Raw genomic sequence first — 12,304 nt, forward strand, 5'->3', positions numbered from 1 at the left:
TTTGAAAGTGGACTTGGAATAGTTGGGTATGTACATTGCAAATTCTTAGATAACTTTAAAAAGTTTTAAAAAATTACAAATTGCATACCAAAAAAGTAGATAAAACAGAATCCTATGAAATGTTCAACTAAAATGACAAAGTAGAAAAAGTGGAAAACAAACATAAGAACTAAGAACAAGGGCAAAAGTTGTAAAACAGTAATGAACATGGTCGATGTTAAACCACCACTCAAATAATCACTTTAAATGTCAATAGTCTAAATGTACCAACTAAAAGAGGTTGTCAGAGTAGATCAGAAAACATGATTCAACTATATATTCTCTATAAGAAGCCCACTTTAAATATAAAGATACACATAGATTTAAAGCAAATGGACATATTTCACTCAACTTATTTCACTCAGGTGAGTGAAGTATGTCAAGCAGAGAGAGTCAATTATCATGTGGTTTCACTTATCTGTGGAGCATAACAAATAACATGGAGAACATGGGGAGATGGAGAGGAGAAGGGAGTTGAGGGAAATTGGAAGGGGAGATGAACCATGAGAGACTATGGCATCTGAAAAACAATCTGAGGGTTTTGAAAGGGCGGGGGATGGGAGGTTGGGGGAGCCAGGTGGTGGATATTATGGAGGGAACCTATTGCATGGAGCACTGGGTGTGGTGCATAAACAATGAAAAGAAATAAATAAAGACAAAAACAAAAACAAAACAAAATAAAAAAGCAAATGGACAGGGAAAAAAATTACCACAATGATACATATGAAAAGAGAGATTAGCTCTATTAATTTCAGATAGAGCAGGCATCAAACTAAGGAAAGTTATCACAGATAGGGAAGTGAATTACATAATGATAAAAGGGTCAATTCTCCAAAATTTCATAAAATTATTCATGTGCATACAACTAAAACAGGAAAGACATAAAACTCTCTTTGATTGCAGATAACAGAATAGTCTATTAAAAAATCTGAAAGAATCAACAAAAAACCCTCCTAAACTAATAACCAATTAGTGAAGTTTGTAAGAGCAATATGGATTGAACTAGAAGGATAATGCTAAGTGAAATAAGTCAGTCACAGAAAGACAAATACCATATGATTTCACTCATGTGTGGGATTTAAGAAACAATAAATGAGCAAAGTATATATACGTATATATATACGTTCCCACAAAGAACGTATATATAAGAAATTAAATCCATAAACACATGAAATTAAACCAAATTACCCTTAAATCCTAAACAACCGTGAAGCTTTGAGTTCTAATCAGTTAGGAAATGCCCAAGGCAGATAGCATGCAAATATTTATATTTTCCCTGAACTCATGAGTAACAAAAAGTACTATTCTCACTTAAAAAAAAACACAAAACTTCAAGAGTAAAAGGAGAGTTTTTATACATGATTGAAGTTCTATTGTTATCAGCTTAAAACAGATTGTTGTATCTCTAAGATGTTTTGTTAACCTCATAGTAACCGCAAGGCAAAAACCTGCAGAAAATACACAAAAGGGAAAGAGAAGGGAAATAATGCATACCATTATGTTAAATCACTAGTTCACAGAAAAGACAGCAAAAGAGGAAGAAAGGTACAGGGAATTGCAAAACATCCAGAAAACAATAAATAAGATGGCATTATCCTTTAGAAACCTTTCTGCCATTAGTAAGTCCTAAACTATCAATAATTACTATAAATGTAAATGGATTGAATTCTCCAATCAAAAGATGTAAGTGGTTGAATGACTAAAAAAGCAAGAACCAACTAACTATATGCTGCCTACAAGAGACTAACTTCAGCTCTAAAGACACACACAGTCACAAAGTGACTGTGCTATATATATAGCATAGAACATTATAGCACCTAATATACTAAGCAAATACTAATGGATATGAGAAGTTAATAGGAGGAGTTAATGAGGAGTTAAATAAACAACAATGGAAATATCATAGAGGAATTCAACACCCACTTTCACAATGGACAAATCACTCGATAAAATCAGTTAGGATACTCCAGATATGAATAATACTTTAGACCAAATAGACCTCAACAGACATATACAGAACATTCATCAGAGCAACAGAACACAAATTCTCAAGTACACATGAACATTCTCCAGGATAGATCATATGTTAGGCCACAGAACAACTCTCAACAAATTTTAAAAGATAAAAATCATACCAAATATCTTTTTGACAATAATTATCTGGACTAGAAATCAATTAGCATGAGAAAAACTAAGGAAATTGCAAAAATGTAGAATTTAAACAATATAATCCTGACCAGTTTCTATACAAAGCTTAGGAGTACTTTTTCTACCTGTATAAAAAAAATGCCATTGGAATCTTAATAGACATTACATCAAATTTATAGTTGCCTTTTGATAGTATGAACATTTAAACAATACTAATTCTTCTAATCCATGAGTATGGAATACCTTTCCATTTATTTATTTTCCTTTGTTTTCCCCCATCAATGTCTTAATAGTTTCCAAAGTGGTGATTTTTCACCACTTTGGTAAAACTTGTTCCCAAGTATTATATCATATTTGATGTTATTATAAATGGGATTGATTTTATTAATTCTTTTCAGAAAATATGTTGTTAGTGTATAGAAATGATACTGATTTTTCTATATTTTGTATTCTGTAACTAAACTGAATTTATTCATTTTTTCTGGTTTTTTGGATGAGTCCTTAGGATTTGCTATATATAAAATCACATCATTGGCAAGTATGGATATTTTTAGTTCTTCCTTTCCAATTCTGATGCATCTTATAGCTTTTACCTGGTTGCTCTAACTAGGACTTCTAGAACTATGTTCAGTAAAAATAGTGAAAGTGGGTACACTGTCTTACTTCTGATCTTACAGGAAAAGCTTTCAAGTTTTCACCATTAAGTATCATTTAGCTGTTGGCTTGTCATATATGGCTTTTATTGTATTGAGATGTGTTGCTTCTATGGCTTATTTGTTATTTGTTTTATTATAAACATTATGTTACATTTTGTCAACTGCATTTTCTGGGTCTATTGAGATGATCATATGATTCAATTTTTTTTCCTTCATTCTATTAATGTGATGTAACACACTGATTGATTTTTGTACATTGAACCATCCTTGCATGCCAGGTTTAACTCCATCTTGATCATGTTGAATGATCTTTTAAATGTGCTGCTGAATCTAGTTTCTTAGTATTTTTTTCAAAACTTTTGCATCTATATTCATCAGAAACATTAACCTGTACTTTTCTTTTCTGGAAGTAACCTACCTGACTTTAATACTAGCATTATGCTGGCCTCATGGAATGGATTTGGGAGTTTTTCCCTCCTCTTTGACTTTTTTTGGAAAGGCAGGAGAAGGACTGGTGTCTTTTTAAAATAATTTTGTTAAATAAAACCCATATATACATATTCATTTTGAACTGGATCCCACAAATATGTATGCAGTTTGAGTGTAGGCAGAGTATCTGGAGGCATAATCTATAGGACTTCAACGAACTTACTTCCCAACCTTCATTTGAATCTTTGGGTCTGAATATATATGAAGATGATGAAAATAGATGTGGAAGATCCTTCTACTATACCCTCTTCTTCTGCCTGTCGTGCTTGACCTAGGATAGGGTCATCAAGCTTCTTATGTAACAGACCAAGTCATATGGGCCATATGGTCTCTGTTACAACTATTCACCTCTGCTTATTGTAGCACAAAGGAGCCGTACACAGTACATAAACAAATGGCTGTGGCTATGTTCCAATAAACTTTATTTGAGGAATGGGCAGTTGCCCAAATTTGGCCTATGGGTCATAATTTTCCAACTCCTAATCTAGAATAACATTTTTAAGCTTTTTTAATTTTGTTCACAGCTCATCATGGTCCTGTATTACTTATGTCCAGTTAGAATCCAAAATGATTAAAGAAAAAATAGTTACATGAGGATATTTACTTATTCATTCATTCATTTTTAGTGTTGCATAATAAATTTTGGAATAAGTAACAGATAAACATCTTGAATAAGAAAGAATCATGAATGCTTATGAGTACTCCCCCCTTGGATAAAGCCTTTTGCTTGTTCAAAAAAAAATATTGAACATATGGCTCAACTCTCCCACTCTGTAAATGACAGCATCTCCAATAATTGTTGAAGATTTCTCACTCTTCCCAACTCAGTAAATCTAAGTAGGATCACATTTCAACATTTCCTGTTCTAAATGGTACTTATTTTCCATCCATCCAGCATATTATCTTGCCTAATATATAGGAGATATTCTAACACCTACCTTCTTTTTTTAACACTCATCACCAAGTAACTCTTCTGATATTTTTTTTTTTACTCTTGGGAAAATTAATATACCTCACAGTTCTGATTCCCAGGAGAAATCAATAAAAGGCTAGTTATTAGAGATCTGAGAAACATCAATGGGTCAGTAACATCTACTACTACTAATTATCTGTATTCTCACTGGGAAGAAACATAATATTTTTGCCTTGGAGATGATTATACTACAAAGCACAATCAAAACTACTGAGTTCCTACAAATGTGGCTACACACCTTAGAACAGAACAGGTAGGTAAAAAAATGCTCCCAATATTGAGCAATACTACAGTAAACTCTCTCTTCTTTTACTCCCTTTCCACTTTCTCTTTCTTTTCCATTTGTACACATTCTGTCACTAGTTATTCCAAAACAATGAGTTTTGGACAGCTTGAAAACCTGGTATATCATTATTACACCAAGATTACAAAATCTCTCTCAATCCTAGCAAAGCACAGAGAAGCTGTTTTTCTGAGTCTTCTGACACTCTTTTTTTGGGGTTTGGAGAGTCACTTAACTTAAAGTGTATCATAATTCTCCCAGTGATTTGTTGCAAACACAAGTATTGTAAACTACAGTTTCAGAGGACAAAGCCTTTTCATTTTCTGTAAGCATTTCTCTCAGATTCAATAGTATTTCACTCATTGTCTGCTGACTATTCTATGAGTGATTAATGTCTGAGATTTCACAGAAATGAAGTAAAGAATAATCAGAGAATATATTCTGCTAGAATATGCATATACAGATGTGATTAAATTTGAATATTCAAATTATGGTTGACTATTCATGACACAAAATGTGTTTTCTTGAATATAAATAGAAAAGACTAAAGAAGCACAATGAGAAAGTTAAAGAGGCTCTCTACCAGGAAGTGTTACTCTTTGCTCTTAATTCCTCCATGTTTCAAGTGATGTTTCCTTCTCTCTCTAATATAACTTCTGATTATCTCATTTGTCCTATTATTTATCTTCCTTTCACCAGCCCTCTCTGTATGTTTCCCAGCTTCACATTTGGCATTTGCAACATAGTTCCCACAAAATCATCGATGGGCAAGCAACATATCAATGTTCAGTTCCCATATTTCTCAATTCTTCCTTATTTTCTACCTTCAGAATACTCCATCGTTTTCTCTACTGATTGAGCCAATGGGTACAACAAATGACTCTGTGGTATCTGAATTTGTATTGATTGGACTTTCAAATTCATGGGAGATGCATCGTTTTCTTTTTTGGTTCTTCGCTATGTTCTACATGGGGATTATCCTGGGAAACCTCTTCATTGTATTCACAGTAACTATTGACTCTCATTTACACACCCCTATGTACTTCCTATTGGCCAACCTCTCTCTACTTGATCTAGGTCTGTCTTCTACCACGGTCCCCAAAATGATCTCTGATCTTTTCACTGACTGCAACATCATTTCTTTTCCAAAATGTATGATACAGATATTTTTTATTCATGTCATGGGTGGAGTTGAGATGGTGCTGCTCATAGCCATGGCATATGACCGGTACACTGCAATCTGTAAGCCTCTCCACTACCTGACAATCATGAGTCCAAAAACATGTGTTTCCTTTGTAGTGGCTGCCTGGATAGTGGGGATAATCCATGCCGTATCTCAGTTTGTTTTTGTCATAAACTTGCCCTTCTGTGGCCCTAATGAAGTAGATAGTTTTTACTGTGATTTTCCTCGGGTCATGAAACTTGCTTGTGTAGACACTTACAAGCTAGAGTTTGTAATCATTGCTAATAGTGGGTTTATATCCATGGCTACCTTCTTCTCTTTAATTATATCTTATATCTTCATTTTGGTAACTGTATGGAAACGTTCTTCAGGGGACTTGTCCAAAGCATTTGTCACACTGTCAGCTCACATCACTGTAGTGATTTTGTTTTTTATGCCATGTATGTTTCTCTATGTGTGGCCTTTCCCTACAACATCGCTGGATAAGTACTTGTTCATTGTTGACTTTGCTATCACCCCCGTCTTGAATCCTACCATCTATACATTAAGAAACAAAGACATGAGAGTGGCCATGAGAAGACTGGGCAAATGGATTGTGGGTCCTAGTGGGATCTCATAATGAATGCAGCAGATCCACATACAATATGCTTCAGGATCACCAAGAACACTGCAGTTCACATGACTGTCATCATTACTATGTAAGAACTACTATTTGGAGAAACAGTTCAACAAAGGTCTACCTATAGAAATTGACTGAGTCAGAGCTGACTTTATTTTATTAACCACAGAAAATAAATGGACTTCACCACTTCCATCACGAAGAGTTATGAGAATAGAAAACTGAGCTGATTTGTAGGAATAAACTTAACATTCAAATACCATTTTCTGGATGACATTTTCTGGGAACTAATAATTGTGTTATTCTCAATTATAAATGAATACCTCAAATGATAAATATATCTCATGTAAACTTATGGACTTAATAGATAAAATGTGACTTTGAGTCAATAAAAATCAATAAATTCTATTTTTTAATTCCTAATTCAATTTTAGTTTAACTTAGAAAAGAACAAAATTAACTATGTGTTACTTATATTTAGCCCCCAAACACAAACTTGACTTTGTCAGTTTAGGATGCTATTTTAGTTTTGTGTTTAGATTTGAGTGATTAGGGGCGCCTGGGTAGCTCAGTGGGTTAAAGTCTCTGCCTTCGGCTCAGGTCATGATCCCAGGGTCCTGGGATCGAGCCCCGCATTGGGCTCTCTGCTCAGCAGGGAGCCTGCTTTCCCCTCTCTCTCTCTGCCTGCCTCTCTGCCTAGTTGTGATCTCTGTCTGTGAAATAAATAAATAAAATCTTTAAAAAAATTTAGATTTGAGTGATTATAAGTAGAAAGAGAATTTTCCTTAACACTGTCAATACTTTAGATAAATACAAACCAGAGCTTTTTGCACTTTTGTCTGCCTTTGTATTATTCTATATTTCTAGTCATTCCAATATTGAATCACCTGGTTTATTTTTTTAAAAAAGTATAAAAATAATAGCTATTCCAAAGGAGAATAATCACCCTGGGATGTGCAATTAGAGGTCCTGGATTTCTTGAATATGGTTTCTTGGCCAAATAAAACATTCCCCAAGAGTTTATATATCTAAGTTTGATAGTCTTAGATAAATGTCAAGCCAAAAATGGTAAGGCATATTCAATTTAAATTGTTTCTACATTTGTAATAAATTCTTTATTAAAGCTAACACTTAACATTTTCATTTATTTGTTTCTACTGCTCTCTAAATAAAATATGCTCAATTAACAAAACTAATGTCTATGTATTTTGTCCAGTGTGTTTCTAGGAACGTTTCCAGTAACATTTCTACTACCTCAGTGTAAATTAGCCATTAATACCTCTTTTAACATTGGGCACCTGGGTGGCTTAGTCGGTTAAGCGTCTGCCTTCAGCTCAGGTCATGATCCCAGGGTCCTGGGATCCAGCCCTGCATCTGGCTCCCACTCAGCTGGAAGTCTGCTTCTCCTTCTCCCTTTGCCTGCTGCTCTTCCTGCCCCTGCTCATGCATGTGCTCAGGCTCGCTCTCTCTCTCTGTCAAATAAATAAAATCTTAAAAATAAATTACATCTTTTAACACTTTGGTATTCATCTGGATGGGAAGTTCTTCTTCACTTGATCATTGCTAACTACTCCTATCTTTCAAATATTTCACTGGATTCTCACTGGGCTTTTCCTCCTACTCTTTGGTAAATTCCTTCCCAGTAGCGGTTCGCTGGGGTTCTCTCAATCAGCTCCATCACCAAACTCAACGTTCCTAATAATTGTATTTTTGTCCTTTTCTCTCTCCATATTCTATCCCTTAGGGACAAACATTCCCTTGGCTTTAATTACCATATCATCTAAGGGCTTTTATTCTTAAGCCAATGTACTGTTTTTTGAGTTCCTACTTCATAAATTTGTCTACTGACTTGATGATTCAAGGGCATCTCCCATTCAGCAGATCTGAAACTAAACTCATCTCATTCTTGAACCTGTTAGTCTTTCAGGTCCCTAGTCACAATAAGTAGTGCTAATATTTACCCAGTTCTTCAATGTAAAATCTAGGAGTAATAATGGACTCCTCCCTTCCTGAATCCCTAATATTCATTAAATCTGCAAATGCCATTAATTCCAACTTCTAAACACCTCTTAAGTATGCCCCCTGTTCTCTTCTAAATATCAAATATTGTCTAAGACTTCACATGTCATTTTTCAAATAGAATATTAAGTCACCTATGTGACTTCCAACTTCAATTCTTGTTTGCCTTCATTCTCATTATCTACATTCAGAATGAGAGTTTGTTTTGTTGGTGGTGGTGGTTTGTTGTTGTTGTTGTTTTTGTTGTTTTGAGAGACAGAGCATGGGTGCACACACATATGCACAGGGAAGAATAGCAGAGGGAGAGAGAGAGAGAGAAAATCTCAAGCAAGCTCCATGCTCAGCTTGGAGCCCAACATGGGTCTTGATCTCATGACCCTGAGATCATAACCTGAGCTGAAATTAAGAGTCCAACACTTAACCAAATGAGCTACCCAGACATCTCAGATTTTTTTAAATATAAATATAAGCATGTGATCCTTCTATTTAAGACCCCCTCACATACTTGCCACTACTCTTAAATTAAAATACAAACTCTTTTTCAAGATTAATCAGGCAACATAAGACCTGGCCCTCATCAACCCCTCCAGCCTCAGAGGACAACATGCTCTTGCCCTACAACTCCAGAGGCAATTTGGTTTTCTTTTGCTTGCCTGAAAAAATTATTATTTCTTATCTTAAGGTTTACACTGGCCAACTATTCTTTCTGAAACATTTGTCTTTTATGCTTTATTCATTCTTTAAATTTTGTGTTTTATCAAGAAATGCTTTCCAGAACCTGAGTCCAAGAGAGCTCCTTACATTGTATATTATTACAGCATTCCTTAGTATCATTTCTGTAACACTAGACATACTCATAATTTCTTATTTGTTGTATGTCTTCCTCATTACATTTTAAACTCCATGTGAGGAAAGTCTGTGTTAATCATGTTTACTGCTATCACATCTGTATAATAGTACAGAAAATCTTTGATGAATATTTATCATTAAATAAATGAATAAAATCAACAAAGAGTTTAAAAAGAGCAGTGTTGAATAATTTGTTGATTAATATCTGGGCTTTCTTTTTAACTTTTATTTTATATATTTTTTTAAGATTTATTTATTTTAGAGAGAGAGTGAGAGTGAGCAGAGAGCAGAGGGGCAGAAGGAGAGGAAGAGCTTCCTCAAGCATACTTCCTGCTGAGCATGGAGCCCAACATGGAGCCAGAGATTCCATCTCAGGACCCATGAGATAATGACCTTATCCAAAATCAAGAGTCAGCCACTTAACTGACTGAGCCACCCAGGCACCCCTCTTTACTTTCATTTTAGATAGAGAGCCACATCAAGCTGCAACAATTAACACAGAGGTTCTGGTACCCTTCACTCACATTTCCTCATGGGAAAACCTATAAAGTATAGTTCAATACTACAACCAGGATACTGATGTTACCATAGTCAAGATGCAGAATATTTCTATCAGCACAAGGTTCCCTTCTGCTGCCCTTTTATACCCATACCCACTTCATCCTGCCCCTCCTTCCCTGACCCCTGGGAAGTGCTAACCTGTTCCCTATTCTTATCATCTTGTCATTTCAAAAATATTACATATATGGAATCAAAGAGTAACTTTTGGAGATTGGCTTTTTTCTCAGCATAATTCCCTTGAGATTCTTTTCACTTGTTGAAGGACAACTGGGTTGTTTCTAGTTTGAGGTTATAATGAGTAAAGTAGCTATAAACATTTGAGTACAGGCTTTTGTATAAACTTACATTTTCATTTCTCTGGAACAAATACCCAGGAGTAAAGCTGCTGGATCATATAGTCAGTTTCTGTTTGTTTTTTTTGTTGTTGTTGTTTTTTTTTTTTTTTCCTTAATAAACTGCCAAACTGTTTCCCAGAAAGGCTGTAGCATTTTACCCTCTTACCAGCTATGCAAGACAGACCCAATTTCACTGTATCTTTACCAGCATGTGCTGTGTCACTATTTTTTTTTTTAATTTAGCTATTCTGATAGGTGTGACAAGATCGCTCATTGTGGTTTTACTTTTCATTTCACTTACAACTAATGATGTTGAACATCTTTTCATGTGTTTATTTGTCATCTGTACATCCTCTTCAGGGAAAAAACGTCTCTTCACATCTTTTGTCCATTTTCTAATCAGATTGTTTTAAATGCTGTGTTCTTGGAAATCTTTATATATTCTGAATACTAGTCCTTTATCAGATACATGTTTGGCAAAATGTTCTTCCTCTCTGTAATTTGTCTCTTTATCTTCCAAACGAGGTTTTTCCCAGAGTAAAAGTTTTTAATTTTGATGAAGTCCAATTTCTCATCTCAGTGTTTACATCTACCGATTGTTTCTCCATTTAGTTTGAAATCTTTCAAACTTTCCAGTTTGAAATCTTTCCAGTTCTTGCTATAAAAATGGTCTTTTAATTGCAAGTAGGACACATGCATGTTATGTAATGAGACTCTGAGTCTTATTTAAATCTTCTGTTTTAACTCACTTTTTGTGATACCACTCTTGCAGGGGGAAAGGGACACAGTCTCACCATTACCAGTGAAGGTAGAAGTCCAGGGGTACACTTGTTACAGGTAGGTGGAAGTGGGAGTTCCAGGGCCCAACACAGTCCTCACTGACCCTGCAAAGGGGGTGGCCTCACTCCCATGTGGCAATAGTGGAAGTCTCAACTCTCTTTTAGAACCTCCTCAGATACAACCCAGCAGGGAGAAGGGAAGTGCCTCAGTACTGCTGAGTGGGGATGTAAGTCCAGGCTCTCACACATTCTCTAATAAACATGGGGTATGTGGGGGCCTTCTTACAAGCAGGCAGAAATGAAAGTCCCAGACTCCTGCCCAGCCTTCTCTGACACCAACCTGGTAAAGAGAACACAGAGAGTGCCCTGTTACAGCCCTGTGAGGGTAGCAGTCTAGATGACCACTAGGTCTTTGCTGATGTAGGTAAACGTAGGGCCACAGCTTGTTCTGTGCTATTTGGCTGAAGTAGAACAGTTATTGCCTAAAACTTTTCTACCTTACTATGTTTCCCTTTTCCTGGGTCCTGGCTTGGTGAGAACAGGCTTTTATTGGGACTTTTAAAACTCTGCCCACCAGCATTTCCCAGTTACCTCCTTCTTCAGCTCCAAGTGTGTGTGTGTGGTAGGGAGGAAGTAGATTTGCATTAGAGAATGAAAACAACTGCTTTCCAGCTGCTCACTGTAGTCCATGGACCCTTGTTCATTAGGCCTTTAGGCCTTTCACTGGTGGTCTATTATTGGCACATCTTCTCCTGGGAGATGTGGGACTGTGTCTGCTTGCTCTTACCATCAGCCTCTGTGCTGTCAGCAAGCAACACCTGCACCTGGTACTCTAGCATGTAACCTTCTGCACATGAAGTGCTCCAGCTCCTCCAGCTCCTGGGAGGAAGAGGCTGATAGTGCAGAGGTGTTCCCCATCCCTCCAGCTCAGTGACCTGGGTTGAGCTCAGGTTCCTGCTCTGGCTGCCTTTAGCCCCAGTCCAGCAGTGTGGGAAGGGGGATAGAAAGGGGAAGGGGAGAGCAGGTCCCAGAGAGCCACCTCCTGCCCCAAATTCCCTCCCCACTGCCCTATTAGCTTCCTTTTATATTTGCTTAGTCATAGAATTAAAGTACCTAATCACCTTTTCTTTGCCTTTTCTCAATTCATTTTCTGTATCTCTTTGTCAATTCTCTGCAGTGAAATCTACTGATAAGTTTCTTTTTGCTGGCTTCAGCCAGTTTAAATCTTGAGCCAGTTTTAGTTGGGACAGACTGTATATCAGTGGAGTTAATCCTCTCTAATACTTTAAGGTCTCATCAATTCTGCATTAACAGACCCTGATCCTCTGTTAGCTCAGCAGCCTTCTTTGTTGCCAAGCAAACCCAGGATCC

The 12,304-nt window shown here is 36.2% G+C and overlaps 1 protein-coding gene across 1 annotated transcript; it reads left to right on the forward strand.

Annotated features, from left to right (window-relative positions):
- The first annotated feature begins 5,451 nt into the window (after window positions 1-5,451).
- LOC116590127 (olfactory receptor 4F6-like) lies at window positions 5,452-6,390 on the forward strand. Its single transcript, XM_032341780.1, has one exon. The coding sequence runs from the start codon at window positions 5,452-5,454 to the stop codon at window positions 6,388-6,390; it is 939 nt and encodes a 312-aa protein (XP_032197671.1).
- The last annotated feature ends 5,914 nt before the right edge of the window (window positions 6,391-12,304 follow it).

The sequence above is a fragment of the Mustela erminea genome, chromosome 5, assembly GCF_009829155.1.
Source record: "Mustela erminea isolate mMusErm1 chromosome 5, mMusErm1.Pri, whole genome shotgun sequence".
NCBI lineage: Eukaryota > Metazoa > Chordata > Mammalia > Carnivora > Mustelidae > Mustela > Mustela erminea.